General features: G+C 44.5%; 1 protein-coding gene across 2 annotated transcripts in view; it reads right to left on the reverse strand.

The window, feature by feature from the left end:
* Nucleotides 1-19,017, reverse strand: part of ARHGAP26 (Rho GTPase activating protein 26) — a 313,273-nt gene that overhangs the window by 212,497 nt on the left and 81,759 nt on the right. For both annotated transcript variants that reach the window (XM_019535005.1, XM_019535006.1), the window contains exons 2-9: nucleotides 18,427-18,522; nucleotides 16,840-16,901; nucleotides 14,358-14,429; nucleotides 10,348-10,449; nucleotides 6,749-6,859; nucleotides 6,020-6,124; nucleotides 4,950-5,079; nucleotides 3,413-3,513 (exon numbers count right to left, since the gene is read on the reverse strand). In XM_019535005.1, the coding sequence (XP_019390550.1) occupies nucleotides 3,413-3,513; nucleotides 4,950-5,079; nucleotides 6,020-6,124; nucleotides 6,749-6,859; nucleotides 10,348-10,449; nucleotides 14,358-14,429; nucleotides 16,840-16,901; nucleotides 18,427-18,522 (779 nt within the window). The remainder of the gene's footprint in view (nucleotides 1-3,412; nucleotides 3,514-4,949; nucleotides 5,080-6,019; nucleotides 6,125-6,748; nucleotides 6,860-10,347; nucleotides 10,450-14,357; nucleotides 14,430-16,839; nucleotides 16,902-18,426; nucleotides 18,523-19,017) is intronic.

Here is a 19,017-nt window from a genome sequence, read left to right on the forward strand (position 1 = left end):
ATTTTGGTATCATCAGCGAATTTAAACAAGTTGCATTTCACTCCGTTGTCCAAATCGCTGATGAAGAAATTGAACAGCGCAGGCCCAAGGACCGAGCCCTGGGGGACTCCGCTGCCCACTTCTCCCTAGGTTGAATATGACCTGTCCACCACCACCCTCTGAGTACGACCCTTCAGCCAATCTGCACTCCATCTGACTGCGTAGGCATCAATGCCACAGTCGCCTAGTTTTTTAATGAGGATAGGGTGGGAGACGGTGTCAAAGGCCTTGCTGAAATATAGAAAGACTACATCCATGGCGACACCTGCATCCATTGCCTTTGTGACCTGGTCATAAAAGGCAATCAGGTTGGTCTGACATGACCTGCCCCTAGTGAAACCATGCCGGTTGCCCTTGAGCATCATCCCTTCGCTTCTGCAAGGCAACAAGGCTCAATTCCAGCCCCCGTCAGCAATCTCCTACAAAATGATTCAGAGACTGTCCTGTCTGCCCCATGTAAACATCACGGCCCTTCTGTAACACCCCACTGTTCCTGAGGAAAATATAAGCCATCTTTTCCCTTGCTCTCCCTTGCACTGTCAATCTTCTCCCAGGAGGTGGATGTATTTTAATGGCATTTTACATCTCATAGATGTCATAGAGATTAGGGCTGGAAGGGACCTCGGGAGATCGAGTCCAGCCCCCTGCTGCAAGGGCAGGAAGTCAGCTAGGAAAGGGCAGGAAGTCATCTGTGAGGGAGGCAGACAGTATATAAAATGTATAGAGGATAAAGACATGGCAAGCCTTCTCTAGCCTCTCCTTCTCCAGCTTAATTTAGTTATACTTTATGTAAAATATAGCAATCCGGCAATGTGTATGGGCACTGCTGTCATCTGCTGAATAAAATCAGCACTGTTCAGCTGTGTTTCATAACCCCCGTGGGATACTCCCCATTATCTAGTGTGACAGGGGCCTGTGCCTACCAAACTCTGTTGGTTACCAAAACACCCTGGAGTCCATAAACTACTTTATAAAGTAGCTGCAACATACTGTAGTACATCAAAACTGATCGGCTCATTTAACTAACTGCACAGTTACATGAAGGGCAAACCCTGCAAGAGACACTTAACAGCAACATTATCCATGCCATGCATAAGGGGAAACATCGGAAGAGCCCTGGCTTCTTTGATGCAACACAAATTTAGATAGGTAGTCTTGCTCCAGACTGTTTAAGTGATTTGGTCTACCATGCTCTTGATGTCTGCAACTTTTTAAAAGCTGCTGATGGCTCAATGCAAAATATATACATCAAACCCCTGTAAGAACTCCTGGAGTGCAAATTGTCTGGCAAGTTGTCACTTCTTCCACAGCTTAGCTGTGCACAGTCATGCTGACCAAGCATAGCGCTGACATCATCCTCATCGCAGTTCCAGAAAATGTATTTAAGAACCTAGAATAACACTGACACCAAGAACTTGAACGAGTTCTCCGTGCTGTCTGCAGGGCTTCTGCCAAAGCCTGCCTGCTCCACGCACCAAAACTCCTTGCCCTACAATTAGCTAGATTTGCACAGAGAAGAAAGGCTGCCATCAGAGAACTGAACTCCTAGTCTGGTACGCTGACAACACTATTTGTGGAGAGAGCAGTTACACTGATTACTATCAGATTCCAGTCTCCAGCCGTACCTGAGGTGGCTTCATGAGAGGCTGGAAACTAAAAAACACAGCCTTTACAGACTGTGTATAGCAGAGCTCCCTCTACTGCCCAAAGCAGCTGCATGCCTCTTTTCCTTTCTCATTGGCTTCAGAGTCTGCATTTTTTGTTGCGTTTGTCTGAAGACTAAAAGGATTTTCACTGAAGCCTTCTGGACTTTGTTAGCATCTCCCCCCGTCCTGATGCCTGTGAGCATTCCCACAGGACATGTCCTGCTCTTCCCAAGTAGAATGCCCACTCCGTCCACTGTTTTCCAAGAACAGGTGGCGCTAGGACAGCCCCACAACCCCAAAGCAACACTAGAGATCTTGGATCTTGTGGTGGTGACAACACGTCAGGATCTCGTGACGGTAACAACGTGGGGCAGTGCCAGGGCACAGCCGCAATCCACTGGCCACAGGGCCCTGCCCACTAAACCTATGCTTATTGCAGGGGTGTGCAGGCAGCAGGCTGCAGCTCTGCCCTAGCCCCGCTCTGTGCTGTCACCATTGCAAGATTCCAGCCCCGGCCCTGGAGCAGCTCCCCGCCCAGCCATGCGCCCTGCCCGCAGGGCTCCTGGCTGGTCTCCATGAAGGCCTCAGGAGTGCGGGGGCGTGACAGTGTGGGGCCACGACAGCAAGGTGTTGGGATGGGCTGGGGGCAAAGCCCCAGATTTCATGTCCCTGTGCTCCATGGGTCTCCATGAAGACCAGCCAAGAGCCGGGGTTGCTGGAAAATGGAGTCCGGTGCAGGTCGGACTTTGCCCACCCTTGCTCTAGAGGCTTAGTCCACTCACCGCATAGAAGGGCAAGGTTCTCCCACCCTTATGCAACTCCAGAGACAGATCCATTTCCCTCACAGAAATTCACAGATCTCTATTCTTTCAATGAAGAGCCTTAGTTGTCATGGCACGATACAGCTCAGTTCTGGTAGCTAAGCAAGGAGCTGTCCTAGGGGCTCAGCTCCAGAGGGGAGATGCTTATCTGAACCAGTACCACTGACTTCAGCGTCCAGTACAGGAGTGTCCCCCGCCATTGTGCATTATGACAGGAGTCATGGCGACAGTGCTCAACTTCTGCACCACTGGCTTTATGGTTACGGTAACTGTTCAGGACAAGAGTCCGGGTTACAAGTCCTCCCCACCCTTAGCTTTGAACCCATTTTCAAAACAGTGCTCTACCCACCAGGCTACAGGCTAGGTGAGGCTCACTGTGAAGGGTGGAATTGTATCACATATTAAAAAGGGACTCCCTCAGTAGGGATTTTGCCTTCTGAAAGCCAAGTAAAAATGTTCCATATGAAAAAAAATCATTCCCGATGATGTTTTGCATAAAATATGCTTAACCCCCCCTCCCCCACATTGTCATTCAGGACTAGGACTGGCCTGACCAGGAGAGTTACTGCCAAATAAAAGGTAGGGTATAAAATCAAAATAGCAGAACTCCATACTTATACCCTCATTCTAGAAAAAAAGGTACTTTTTTCTAGTTTATCTTAACTCACTTCCATTTTATCACTTTGCTAAAAAGATTCCTACTGGAGGGTTGTAAGGAGAGAAGAGAATTGGAAGACTGAACCCACAGGTGAGAAATTCATCAGCAGCTTTAGAAGTTTGAGGCTAAGAGATGAAAGGCTCACCCAGGTCAATCGATGTTGGAACGAGAAAAACCAATCACACCCATCTCCTTCCCAGAGATGCTAGCATAACTGAATTGACATTGACTTACACATTCCCACTCACCCCTTTCCCTCCTGATTTCTGGTCAAATGGTACCATAGTTATTCGCTTAGATTCCCTCTGATATGTGCAGTAATGCTTCACCCAGGAGGTCCCAAAGTGACCTAAAAAAATTACATACAAGATACTGAAACACAAATGAGAACCCATAAAGTATTCATGTTAACCACAAATCAAAATACACATTACATTTTTAATAATTAGGGATCTACCAAACTCGAGGCAGCTGGCCAGTTTCACAAGCAGATCCCAGGGCTGGCCACCATTTTTGCAGGCTGAGCACAATGGGGCTCCCCTATGCCTCTGATTGGCCAATGGGCCCTGGCAATCCCAGCCCTCCCTGCAGATTGCCACATGGCCCAAAACCATGGCTTAATTACCCTGATTAAGCCTGGGGAAGTCATTAAACCACATGTTAAACATAAATTAATAGCTTCTCCAGGCTTACTCAGGGTAATTAACTTGTGGTTTTGCATCACCTCAAGCAGTGGGCTCCATGATTTCAGCAGGCTTACTATATAACACTCCCCTTCCAAAAGGAAAAAAAAGAAAACCCAAACATTGCCAGCAAGCAAAGGACAGGAGCCTTACAATTTTGGAGCACTGGAGGGCAGGTGGGGAGGAGATGAAGTGGGGAGGAGGGGAGAGGGCAGAGTGGGGTGAGGGTGAGGGTGGAATAGGGCTGCTTGCAGCTGCATGAGATTAAATGACTTGTGTCAAGTCATAAGAGAGCCTGTGGAGAGTAAGAAACTGAATTAAAATGTATTTGGTTCAGGGATAGAGCCATAGCCATTGGGCCACCCTGCCTCTTTGTAGAAATCAAAGATGGAAATGAGCCAACAACTTTCCATCAACTTCAATGAGCTGCAGACCAGGTCAGTACAAGTTAGTTTTTATTCCACCCCTAGCAGGGCAGAATTTTTCTTCAGGGTTAAGAACTTTACTTCCATGCAACAAGGGCAGGAAGACAGCATCTTAGAAAGGATTTCAAATTACATGACTTACATGGAAACTTCAAATTAAAACCTAGCCAGAGCAATCTGCCCTATGTGTAGAAACTATCTATTTGAGTAAATTAGCTACCTATGATTTGTCAAGGATCGCAAGAAGAGCATGCTAATGGGATTATAGTTTGACAGGAATAAACCATCATAAAAAGCATGTTAAAAAAGAAAAAGACGGAAATTTAAACGTGAAATGTAAAGTATAAAGTTTCCAGTGCTTTTCATCCTGCTGAACAAACCTAGTGCATCACAATGGAAAAAAAAGAGTTACCAATGGAAAAACCTGGACTAGCTGGAGATAATCTCCAAGAGCACTGCAAGACACTGGCTCATCCTGCTGAAACTAGGTTGATCCTGCAAAACTCTGAACTTGTGTCAATTCTCTAGCTGCCAGTTGAATCTACCTAGGAATGACCATCAGGTCACTGTGACTGCATATGGCCCGTGACCTTACTCAGAGGGCAAAACTCTCGTACCTTAGTTTCTGCTGCCTTTCAAGGGAAAACTCTCTCTAAGTGGAAAGCAAAAACACTTACGTTTCTCCTGGACATAAAGATAACCCTCCATTGTAAAAGGGCTGATGTTTTTGTGCTCATGAGGATTCTCCTTCATCTTCTTCATCAAGGATTCAACCTCCGACCTGGTACCTTCAAAACGATTTCTTGTCTGGATAGGTTTTTAAAAACAGATTGGTACCAAGTCTATATTTTTGTCAGAATTTTTAACAAAAGCAACATTCACAGAAAAGCCACCAGTTATGTGGCCTGCCCAGTTATAACAGCTAAATAGTGACATTACCAAATGTTTGCCTACTCTGAGCTGTAGGGCTTGGGCTTGCCTGGCCTTGTGAACTGTGGTCTAGGGGTCCAAGGTCCCTATTTCCTATACTGCAAACATCCCCAGCTGACACATCTTCCCCATGTGCTGTATGTTTTCCCATCTGAGGGGCAAACACCACACCGGCCTGCTGTAAGACAGAATTAAATCCTGCCTTGTGAACCTGTCTTTAAAAACTCACAAGCAGGAACCATGGAATTCTCTGCTCCCAAAATAAATAAGTTAATTTGGACCCTTCGGAGAAAGTCTACCATCACTGCTTTTTATTTTCTAGTGGCAAGCAGTGAATGTTTCAGTAAAGATCCCTAAAAACAGGCCTCCATTTGAGGGAACTCTAAGTCATCCTGTCAATTGCTACCTTAACCACATGTCAAGCTGTATAGGGGAACAAGTGTTGCAAGTTGTCTCAGCTAAAGAATTCCTGATGTCTGCTATAAATGGGAAAAAGATGAGAGGCACTTCCAAAGACAATGCTTTGAAATACTTGTTAAAATGATGGTGCACTTAATGATGGCTGCCTTTTTGCCAAATCCTCCTGGGAATGTCTGGCTCTCTACACTTGAAAGCCAAGTGGAATTAATTGCTATTCGGGTTGTGTGGCTGGTGTAGTGTCATCTACAAAAAAAACCCCTTTGCTTTCAATTATGCCATCAAACCTCTTGCTAGGTGGCAGACAGAAAAGCTAATTAAATGTAAGGGGGGAGGGGGATGTTAATCCTGCCTGGAAGGCAGATACATGCACACAAAACTTTCCCCACTGCACACTTACGTTCTGGATACTGATTGTCAGCTCAGTCTTGAAGTCACTGAAGTCCTTTGCAAGTTCATAGCCATGATGGTAGAATGTGAACAGGCCCTGAAGGAATGCCAGCAACTGCCAAGGGACATAAAAAGGAACTAAGTTTGTCAAGCTAGACCTACAGCCATTTTTCAAAATAGAAATTATCTACTAAACTAGCACCCCCCCTTTTTCAGGCTCCATTTAAACTGCACAATGCCTCTGATGACTAGGGCTTTGGTTCTTTTAGTAAATATCCTACATATTCCCCCTTCTTAGAGAATCTTTACTGACCCCCACACTCCTCCATCCAGGAAGAGTTTACCCATTAGTTTACTGAAGAGTGGAGTTGTCTTGTCCTGGAAAAAAAATCAGGCAATAAGCAGCCACAACTAAAAGTATTCCTTCTATTGATTCCAATTTATTTTTCGCTTAAAAAGGAATCATCTTATGTAAATAGCCATAACATATTTTAAAACTCCTCAAAAGTAATACAAAAAAGACACAGCATCTGGGCACATATGAGTGTAAGCAAATTTGCTTTCCCCCGCCCCCCCCATTTATTTTGTCATCCTGTTCATTTTTCCATAATTCCACTTCTTTCTTTTATTTCCAGGAGCCTCATTTCACCTCCAGTGTGAGGTGTTACTGATGTTCCATATAACTAATGTATTGGCGCATGACATCCAGTAAGGCAAGAAATCCTGAACAGTCACTTACAGGTTCCACAAACTCAAACATCTTCCTCTCCTGGACTTCTTGGACCTTGAACACATACTCAAGGGAGACTTCATAAAAATGCTGTCGAACAAGGTCCACCTGGCTGTCTGCCTGTGAACATCATAGGGATTAAAAAGGAAACAGAGAGTCACTACTGGCTGCGAACATTTGGCTGCAAGATTTGGAGACATCTGGGTCTAATGGGAACACATCCATGCAGAACATAAATTTATCAGATATTAGTGCAGGGTTGGACAGATGGTACCATGATTAAATACAAACCTGGCTCACATGAAGAGACACTTCAGCTGAAAAAATGTAGTTAGTGACTTTCGTGTTCTTACCTCCCTGACAGCTGGATGAATAGCATATATTGAAAGCAAGAAATGCATAAATTTTACACAGATTTGACCGTAAAGAGCCGCTCCCCAGCCTCTTTGCCTCAAGTAAACCCACCTCGCACCAGTAATGTTCTTTAGTCAAATGCTCAAACAAGAGGGTATAGACCTTGCACCAGACCCCAAAGGTCAGCGAACTTTAGCTGATAGACCAGCTGAAGAAGAGCAAAAAACTCTGGAACTCTTTTGAGACTGCTTTGACTCCAGCGTCCAAGAGAACAGGACTAAGGACTGATCCTTAACCACTACCATGGTACTTACCAGTACGCTTAACACACATATACATCAGATGGGAACAAGGTCACTCTGGGCACCACCACTACCCTTTGTTAAACAAACAAAAAATGCACAGAAGTCCATGAATCCTGCACATCAACATCCTATCCTAGTTATTTATAGCTTTATAAAGTACATGGCTAGATTATTTATTCAATTCACTTCAGCCTTCTCAGGCAATAGTTTCATCTGCCTTTTTTTGTCCTCCACTGTGATTAAAAAACAAGGACTGTCAGAAACCTTTTACATCATCTAGCTGCTCCTCACTCAGTACAGAATTGTTTCCTGAGGGCTTACCTGTACTAAAACACTGTCCTGCATTAACCCTACCAACACAGTTAAAGCAGCACTGCTGCTATTGTTAATGATAACCACTACTGTAGCTATACAAGAAGGTGAATAACTTTGCCATTTGGTGGATACGTTTATCCTACGCAGCGTTCCCTCTAAGCTGTGTGGCGTGCACGGCTGCACGGGTGCACCTAGCAGCGTGGCATGAGCATACCTGCACTGCTGCACACACCACGCAGCTTAGAGGGAACGCTGATCCTATACATCTGGGTCCACATAAGGACCTGTATCACTTTATCAGAAAAAAATGCCATACTCCTAAGCAGTGGTATAATGTGTAGCTCTTAAACATCTTTTGGCCAAACTCGGTGGAAGTTCCCTGGAAAGACTGAAGTAGTTCTAGAAGTGTAGATTATTCCATGGCCATACTTCCTATGCTGAGCCCAATGCAGAACCTACCATGTGGCCATTTTGACTCATTGCAGGGCATCACTAACACTTACTTGCTTGCTTTTTAAGAACTTAGCTCCATTAATCCATAACAAAAAGCCATGAAATGGGGCATTTCCAGCATGACCAACCTGTAACATTAGTCATGTGTGCCCACCATGCAGACCAGGAGGTACTTAGCAAAGTGAGTTCCGAACAGCAAAAAATGTGACATGATATCTTGGCCTTGCCAGGAATCAAACAGCGAATTAGACCCACTGTGTGATTTAACTGTGCAGGAGCCAAAGCAGCAGTGCCACACAATACCCATGTTATTCCTTTTCCCCATACATGGATTATGCTATGGCCAGCAAAGGAAGTTAGTGTAAGATGCACAGGCTCCCATACATAAACTATTGTTGTCCTAAGTCAGGGTTTTACAGCACAGCTGCACAGTGCTAATAAGGGGTGATATGCACTCTTCTAAAATTACCACTACAACACCAGCTTTTCAACGTGCATCTGTCATTTCTCCCCTCTCTGGTATCCAAAGGTCACAAAGAGAGTAAGTTACACAGCTTCTAAGTAGCATGAAGAACTATGGCCAAATATTATATATTTGCAGACCCCATCCACTCAAAAAACAGGCTGTAATTTTCAAAGAAGCTTATTTCTCACTTTGAACACAAGCGCTATACTGGGGCAGACCAATGGGTCACTTACCCCATACATTTCTGACAGTGGCAAATAGTAGATGCTTTAGAGGGGGTGTATACAAACAGGACATGTCTGGAATGATCTACCTCCTTGGCTTCAACTGTCAAAAACATGTGAAGTTTCTTTTTAAAAAAAAAGTCAGTGGAACCTGCAGACGCCAACTCCTTGTGAAAAATCAGGCCTCTAAATTAAACACATAAGCATATTAAAAGTGCCTTACGCAGCAGGCAAGGAACTGCGAACATGCTATCCCAATATTCTCTTTATTTCCTTGCAAAAGACCAATAAGGGTCTAATATAGAAATCTCCACCAGATGGCACTAGTATCCAGTCGCTAGAGTCTTCTGCAGCTCTTAATACCACAAAGTAATGCCAACATTTTGAGGTTTACTTTGAAGAAAGCTACCCCAGTGTATGAGTAACAATTAAGGAGATTGTGCATGAACCAGCAAGGCTTGGAAGCCATGCCTGAGAACACCAAAGGCCCATTTTTCATTCACAATTCACTGGTATCATGCCTTGTTTACCACTGCAGGCCTGGCTCTGTAAAATATTCCAGTACTCCATGTCAGCAAACATGTAGTACTGCATGAGCTCAAAAACAAAATGACGATCCAGGAGAAATGAATCAAATCACATTTAAAAACCCCAAACCGCGGGATGCCAACTGACAAACTAAACCACCAGCGAGACTTTTGGCACAGGTATAAAAGAGTAAGTAACAAACCACCATCACACCATCTGCATGGGGAACGCACAGTTGATCTGAGCAGATACAGCAGTGGTGGGGCAGGTTTAGGGGATTCTTCTCCATTCCCCTTCAATGCCTCCTCCACAGATAATGGTTTCAAGCAAGTAATCTTTATGTGTACAGAACATCATACAAAAAAAAAAAAAAAAAACCTCTTCTCTGCCCCTGAACAAGCCGACCCTCTGCTCAGCTCACTGCTACAGAAGTCTCTCTCCAAGGTCAAAGATGAAGACCAAATGTGACTTCGAATTGAAATGCTGTTTTCCAACCAGTTACTGCTTTGCATTGTAACTGGTTAATGATGAAATATTTTCATGACTAAATATGGATTAAAAGGAAGTTTAAAGGATTAATTAATTGAGCCTCTGAAGCTAGTATCAATACATCCATTTTACAGGCAGGGAAATTAAGGCACAAGGCAAAAATTTTCCTAAAGTCAGTCAGGAAGCCTTCAGCAGAGTTAGGAGTACAACCATAGGCACCTGATGTCATACACTTTATCTACAAACTCTTTAGCCTCTCGACTACTGAAATTGTCGCTACTCCCTCCGATTTATTTTACCCCAACAGATTTGTTCCCTCCAGCTATGGAGAGAGAAGGAAAAATCTACCACCCTGTCATTATGAGCAAACCCATTTCACAGGCATGCAGCCTGTTCCGTGTGTATTAAACAAGTGTGAGGATGGAGCCCATTGATCTGCAACATCAGAAGTGGAAAACTAGACAGTGCTTTCACCTCTTGCAGTTGAGATTCTTTCTTCTTAGAAGACAAGTTTAAGTGCTTTTCTAACACGCCACAATACTTCTCAGTCTCTTTGTCATACTTCTTCTTGGCCTCCTACAAAAGAGAATAGAAGAAGAATATAAGGAAACAGTTTTCATCTCAGAACCTTAGCAACCTAACCACGCTTAAGTGACCATCCTTGTTCCTTTCACCAATTACGTCCCTTCTGCACCTTGATTCCGCTCTCCCCTCATGCCTTCTTCATATATGTCAGGGTTATCATTCAGAGATCTTTCAGAAGCACACAAGTCACTTGCCCCAAGCAGGTAAGGCAATTAGTTTCAGTTTTCAATACTGATGTCTAAAGACCAACCTAGCAAGCTTGACAGCAGGCCCAGGGCTTTGTACCTAGGAGACATGTTGTGAGGGGCCCAAAAAAGACAAAATGAAGCAAGCGGGAGAAGGGCAGCTTTCCAGTCCCAAGTGACTTGTTAGCTAGCTGGAAATGAGTCATTTTACTCAAGCAAAATCACTTGCTTTACATCACAAGAGACGCTTTTGCTGGTAGGGCAGCCATGCTTGGTGACAAAATCCTGGATCTTGGCCAGCCCATGTTGACCAATAAATGTTATAGGATTTAATGGATCTCCTTTTCACACATGTAAGAGCTTCCAATTTTCTTTGTCCACGACAGCCACCAAAGACAGGGTAAGGCCTTGCAAGCTCAGGCCATGAAAGCAGTAGCAGCAGGAGATGAAAGCACAAAATGTGTTCTTTGACAGCCATGCTACTGATCTGACTTTTTTGATGGAGAAGCTAGGACACAATTTTGATTACTGAAACTTCACATAGAACAGAGCCTCAAAAGGACACTGAAAACTGCCTTGGCAGGCGGGGAAGGATAAATCAATCTGCTAAACTCATATTCTTTTGAGAAGAACCAAATTAACTTGGAAATACAAATTGCTTCATTCAAACAATTGCTTTCATGAGGTGGGACTTCAGGTGACCAATATACTTTGCTCTATACACTATACAGCCTATTCTGAAAAGCTGTGCTTTACTCTCTTGAAGAAACTGAGGAACCACCATATCAGAGTTTATAACAGTCTTAGCTATCAGGGATGTTATATCTTTGTACACCAACATCCCCCATGAGGACAGATTGCAAGCCGTAAAGAACATCATGTCCCAACAAGGACATTACTTCTGTTTCCAACACACTGTCCTGTTTTGTCCTTACCCACAACTATTTCAGACTGGAACTCCATATATCTACAAATGAATGGCACTGCCATTGGCATATGTATGCCTCCCAACCTCCAGTATGCCAAGATGTTAATGACAGACCTGAAGTCCAATTCCTCTGCAACTGCCCCTCTCATCCCCCTGGCATACCTAAGGTACACTGATGATATCATCATATGGACACATAGGAAGGGATCACTAGTAAAATTCCACCTGGAAATTCAGCAACATCCACCCCTCTGTCAAACTGACTTTGGATTATTCCTCCCAGCCAATTCATTTCTTGGACACCATTGTGAAAGTCTGCAATGTCCATATCACCACCATAGTGGATCATAAACCAATAGCCGAGCTCTACATTACAACTGAATCTGTTCTGATCCCACTGACTGGAATGCATACCTTAAGGATGTGAAACAGGGATTCCTATAATTACAGTGCAATCCCAAAACTAGCCACACAACTCAGAGCCATAGCCCACTACAAATTACTACAATACCAAACCTGAGACAAGGGAAAACACAATCCCTTTGGCTGTCATCTACAGCCCCCAGCGTCACCATCCCAGACATTACTAATGACCTCCAAACTCTCCCGAAAAAGGACAATTGTCTTGAGGTAGTCACAGGGGACAAACCTGTCCTGACTTACCTCAAACGACATCTCTCTAGCAACAAACTACCTAACTCCTGTTCTCACCTACACATCAGACCTTGCTACAGATCCTGATGCCAGCTGTCCCTCCGCAACACAGACCGCATCAACACTGGAGCAGATACCACTGATTGTAACATCTGAGATTCATTCATATGCACCTCTACCAATATCATATACATCATCACCTGCTTGTTGTGCCCCTCTGCTCTCTATGCTGGGCAGATGGGGCTATGCCCACATGTGAGAATGAATGAACGTTGATCTGACATCAGTACCAGACGGACAGAGAAGCCTGTGATAAAACACTTTAACCTCCTCGGCTGATCCATCGCTGACCTCAGAGTGGCTGGTCTTAGACAACAAAACTTCCAAAACAAACTTGAATGGGTAACTGCAGAACAAGAAATCACTCACACACTGGATTGTTTTAAGTACAGTCTAAACCAAGACTATAGATTCTTATCCCATTACCTGGATTAGGTTTTATAAGCTGTATATCCCTCAATGGTTTAATTGCTCTGTTTTTCTCTCTGCTACCCACCTTGCCTCTCTCAGCAGTGAAGCCTCCTTAATTCTTCCCCCCCACACCCTTTGTATTCTAATTACTGCTTTCTACTTAGCAGCTCTGCTTCCTGCAGTCCCTTCACAACACCTGATGAAGTCAGCCCCCTGTTTATGAAAGATTATGCTATACATCTCTGATTTAATTAGTCTATAGAGGTTCAAATCTATAAGCCTGCATTCTGCCTGGCTTTCAGACTAATATGGCAAACTACCTCTCTATTATGTGGGTCAGTCATTTCAAGGGAAAACAGCAAAGTGTACATCACAACCAACACTTTCTCCTCTGAGCACTGTAAAGCAAACTGTGCCACCACTGCAGGTGCATTCTGCAGTACTTGCAGATATCTCCCAGCCAAAGTCACCCTTATGATACCCAACAGCTGACAACAGCATCTGACTAACATGGATCTTTTTGCCATTGAGGAAAGGGAAAAAAGTCAAATAATTTGAAGAGATTGCAAAAATGTAAGGTGTGTTCTAGAATCCCAGGTGGTAATTTAATAGTTTAAGTTAAGTTATTTAACCTGTGAAGCATTTACAGGTCACAGTGACAGCTTTTCTAGAAAGCCGATTGCTAATGGTATTTTGTTAGGAAGCGCAAAGAGCATAACACTCAGGCACCCGGAATCCTCAACACCAACATTCACACCTACTATAAATCAAAAGCCCCAGGAATCTTCTTCCATCTTTATCTTCAGTATTTACCTAAGATCCTCCCCACCTCCTCTAACATGAGAGGACTTCAAGACAATCTTCTAAAAGTTATGGTTAAGCATTCCCAGATCACAGGTTGGTCCATTTGCCTTTTCATCTTTGGAACAAGTGCTCCAATTGATATAACAAGGTACAGGAGTGGGGCACAGAATCCAACAACCTATGTTAGGCCATTTCTTCAGAAGTATTTAAGGACATTAACAAGACCTGGAAGTCTAGAAGTAAGCTGGCTCTTCTGTTTTATTCTTTCAGAACAAAGACCAGAAGAGAAAAACAGAACATAAGCTGTGCCCCAAAGCAGTCCTCAGCTTCCATTTCTGTGGCCTCTTCTTAGAGGTTTGACCTACTGGATGATAAACTCCCAATCTGAGCTGAACACACGCCAATCATATTAGTAGAGAAGAGGAGAGAGATATGATTTTTCTAAAGATCAAATGAAAGTGTCCCCTAGGAAAGTGCAGATTCTGGTTTTGAGGCTTTGGAGGGAAAGAAAGTTCAACTTTAGTTGCACTTCTTAGCCTTTGCCCCATCCTGGTTCACTGCCTGGTTTACAATAGGTTTAGAAACTACATGCTTGATCGGAGCCAAAAGGCCAAGAAGTGACCCAAGATAGTCAACAAAGACTGCAATCCTCCAGAAGACATCCCCACCATGGGTGGCATTCAATAGAAAGTACAGACTGGCAGTTCTATCCCCCAAAGCAGAACTGTACAACACTTCCCACATTTCAATGACATTTCAGCTGGAAGAATGCGATCTGTGCTAATCTTTTCTACCGTTTTTGAGCAGTTCTAATTCCAGGCAAGCACAGAATTTACAGACAAATCAGAGCGACCTACCTTAGCAGCACCAATTTGCTCCTTACGGAATTTCTCCAGTGGTGTGATCAACACCTCGCTGGCATTCTCAATCTAATACAATAGAGACAAACAGATTACTTTCCAGGAGCGTCTATTCCCACACCGAACCTCCATTACCTTTTACGCCTGTCCAATTTAGAGTTAAGACCATCAAGGCAGAGGTCCTCTCTCGCTATGCATCTGTGCAGAGCAATGCAGGGGAGTTTTTTCAATAACAGCATCAATATCATAAAATGCTGGCAGCATGCTATAAAGGGGCTTACTAGGTATCAGGGGAAAATAACTCCCTGTATGCACCAATTTGCCCTTCAGCTTTTGAGCGGTTTAAACCCATCAGTTGTTTTTGCTTAGAGGATCCCCAGATAATTTTGCAAGTATATACACCTTGCCAGTGCAAATCGCCTTAGAGTCCCCATGGTGGCTTGGGATTATATTAGAGATGACCTGCCTTACTTTCCCTGTTAGCTCCTCAAATAACTCTCTCATACCCAAGAGCTTTAATATAATGTTTCCCCCTCTCCTAGATTTCCCTTTATTTTGCTTAAACAATGTCCTTGTCTGCTGAAGGTTTCACCCTCCTGCCCTATAAGCTTTCCCATCTGAACTCAGGCAATGGGAAAGAAGAGCACTTTCAATCCTGACCTGTATACTCTCCCCTTTGTGGGCCTATGTCTTCAAGTCCTGGCCCAACATTTTTCCCACCAGTTCTCATCTACTGTCTTCAGCAGCCTTCTTCTACTGGCTCAAGAGTCCAAGCTATCTAGGTCCTCCTCAAGCCAGGCTTGGTTAACACAAAGCATCCTTTTAGGTCCTTTGCCAGCACCAGCTACCAAATCACTTTCTCCCCAGGCAAGTCTAACACTAAATACCCATGTGGATAATAATAATAATGGCCCTTGCTCATGAGTCATGATATTTACCCTTCCCCAGAGCTAGCTGCCTCTTCCGCCAGTGACTGCTTCAAGCTCTTTCAACAATCAAGCTTCTGATGGCTAGGTGCAACAGGGCCTTGCAAAGCATTTCTCTGGCCTTAAAAGGGCCAGTATCCAGTTACATACCTCCTGGCAATGGACATTTAGCCAGTCTCCTTTTCAGTAATGTTATCCCCATGAAACCATCAATATTGCAGGAGACAAGAGGGTTGAAAAGAAGACTAAACACTCAACCACAGTCCTCCAGAAAGGTATTTATAACCAAAACACCATCCCAGAGCAAGCTGCTCGGATATTTCCAAAATTGCAGCATCTTGTTGAGTTTTTCTGTTCTTCCTGTCCATAAATCTAATTCTCTTCTGCGAATCAGGGCTTGTCAACAGAACCAGACTGACAGCACTAGAAATAATAGTCTGGTGTGCTGAAAAGATACAGCCCAGACAGTCATTTTACCAAATTACAGCCCAGACTACAGGTCTCAAACCCTCTCAGGTACACATGTTCCATGTCTCCAAAATTTCTGCTCAGGTTGTCAAGGGTACCAGCTGCAGCAACAGTTCTTTGCTATAGACACCCTGGCAATAAGAACTGGCCTAAAACCCACTGAACCCTGAACACTGAGCCACCCAGCATCTCCTGCTCACCTTCAGATCTGTTAGGAAGCCAGAAAGACGAGGGCAATTTGTCCTGGACAACTCCCTTTGTCCTGAGAGCATCAGAGTTACTGATTCATGAGCAAATGTGAACATTAAAATTGTTTAATAGCCTTTATAAGATCAAGCCAGACTGGCAACAATTCTTCCAGCCACCGGAACATACCTCTTCTCCCTCCCCACCTAACCTCCAACTAGCTGCAATTGCTCTGATGGGGACCAGAGCGGGGACTGCAGGGAGCATACTCAGTCTTTGTCCAAAGCAGCTTCTGCACTCTACGCTGTGTAGGACACTGTACTCAAAAGCAAAAACAACCTGAAAAGCAGAATTTAGCCTTTGTTCTCTCAATGTGGAGCCTGTTAGATTGAGTCACAGTTCACTATGATTTGCTTCTCCCCTCATGCTGCCAAGACTCAGTCCCTGAGGATGAATATTCCCATTTTCCCTGGGACACAACCCAGTGATTCTAGTGCCTGAGCAACAACAGTGGCCTTGGCCAAACCAGGGAGAGGAATATGTGTAAGTACTTTGTGCCCCTCCTCTGTGCAACCAGCCCAGTCTTCCTACACCACACTGGCCAGAAGGAGTCACCACCTTGCCCACAGGAGCCCATTATCCACCCTGAGTGGTAACACAATCTGCCAAGGGAACACTGGTGCTGTCCTGCCAGGCTGACTCCTGACATTTCCAAACCCAACTCAATGCTCCCATCAGCTTCTACTCACAACAAACCTGTGGCCAAAAGACCCACTTTACTCTTCAGCCCTAGTAAGCAGCCATTCTCCCAGCCCAGCATCACAGTGATCCAGGCTATTCACCAAGCCCCCTCCAACAGACAGATTTAGCTCAGCTGCTCCAAGCCTCAAAGACATTACCATGCGCATTCGCTCATCTTCTAGATTCCGGAGGACAGCAGCAAATTCTTGCAGGGACTTTGCTGAAAGAGACACCAACACAGTCAATACATGATATCCTCCAACTTCGAAGAAGGGATTGCAACATGTCATCAGCAATTACTCTGGCACAGCGCACAAGAAGCATTGTTCAGGCAGATGAGATCACAGTTACATGCAGGGGGACTCCTCATGTGATCAGCAGGTTGGCTTCCCACTGCTCTCTGGCAGTCAGAGCAAGGGAGTGGATTCTCAATTTTGCTGGAATGTCCTCACTATGAGATAGGCTTTGGATGAGCGTTACAGTCACCTGTAACAACTATACTCTTGGTGTGGTGCGAAGCAGCACTCAGGGCTTTCTCCACATCTTTATGTCCAGGTTTCAATCCATTTCTTTTATCCCCCCAGGGATCAACCTATTCAGAATTGCTTCTTTCCTTATATTTTACTAAAGCAGAAAAGGGGGAAAATTTGAATCCTGGACTAACTCAAAGGTGCCAATAGTAAAGCTAACACATCTATCTGGGCAGATGTGAGGAGAAACCACATCTAACAGTCTAGTTTTTCCTCACCACACTTTTCCAAATATGAACCACTGGCTTAAGGGCAGCGAGACTTGTACAAACATATTAAAGATCTATTATGTAGCACCTATAGATATGCACTGGATGACTCAAGAGCCCTTTCTCATCTCTAATTGTTATTGGTAGTTAATTATAAAAACAAGCATGTGGAGGAGATGCTCCAGCGAGGGAGCAACTGGCACAGTGGTCTCAAAGGCCTTCTATGCAGTGGGCAAGTATTTGCCTTCCCTAGAGCGAACACAGTCTCTGCGATACAGCTACTGCACAAGTAATATTTCACTTGACCACTGCATCTGAGTTGTCCCAGGACCTAGACAAAACTGAGGGTTTGGATGAGAAAGTTACCTTGCTAAGAATGGGATAAAAAAAGTTCACTCAACTAAAAAAGAAAAAACAACCCAAGGTGTTAATTAAATCTAATTCAGGTATTTTGGCTCCAGTCTGTGTGAAGACAAGAGCCAAGGCAAACCTAAGGGAAGAGAGGATTGCTAAGAAGGAGAGCTAGTTGGCTGGGGGAAGGCAGCAACAGGATCCGCTTCTTCCTTTAGTACCTGGGTGCACAGTCTGTGAAGTCCTGCCACACCTCCATCTGCTTCTCTTTGTGCAGACAGCTGTGCCCAGCAGGTCTCTGTCACCTCTGCTCAGTGAGAAGGTTGCAGCCTTCTCTCAAAGAGGATCCCTGGCCACAGTTTTGTCCTCAGATACACTGCTTTAGAACGGGAAAGGGCTGGCACCCTAATGACAAGCCCCTTGTCCATGAAATTCATTTTCTCTAGATCTGATGCAGTCCAATTTGGGATTGCTCAAACAGGGACCTGAAAAGGACATCTTTCTGTACACTGGAAAGGAGACAATGGATCTGCAAAGAGCATGAGTGCCTTTGTGTGAACCCCCGTTGCATGCAGATGCACCCAGAGCCCTGACCAGTTCGTTCCATAAATGTAGAACAAGATTCCCATGCCTCTTTACCACACACATTACTTACCTATACAGATTTCATCATCGGTTTCTGCATCTCCTATACATCGGAATTTAAACTCATTTAGGGACTCTGCGAACTTCCGTTTCGCCGAAGACAGATCTGTAAAGGTGGGGAAAAAACCCAAAGAAATGCGTATAAATTGATGCAATAGTCAGCCTTGGCCTAGCAGCCTGTGATCCCATCAGACCTGCCCCAGCCTGCTTGGCTGGAGTTCATGGGTGGTACACACTGCCTGCCACCCAGGAAGAGACTCCATCAGTGAAACCCTGGCCCCACCTAGCTCAGCAGGAGTTTCACTATTGCATTTACTAGGCCCAGGATTTCATCCCCAGGTGCTTCACTCCTAGGAGATGCTGACAGCAATCTTCCTTCAGAGTCAGTGTTAAGCCAATGCTTCTGCACTGCATTACAGCACACTTAATGGGTCAGGATATTGAAACTCATCACCAAAGAACTCCCAGGACTTTCATAGGAGTAAGGAGGTTTGCCCAGCTGTCCTGGCTGATTTCCAGCTGAGCCAATTATACTCTACCAGCTTTCGGCTTTAAACTATGGCACAACATTGCTGTTAACAGACATCAAATTTCACCCCAA

The sequence above is a fragment of the Crocodylus porosus genome, unplaced genomic scaffold (genome assembly GCF_001723895.1).
Source record: "Crocodylus porosus isolate Cpor-Errol unplaced genomic scaffold, CroPor_comp1, whole genome shotgun sequence".
NCBI lineage: Eukaryota > Metazoa > Chordata > Crocodylia > Crocodylidae > Crocodylus > Crocodylus porosus.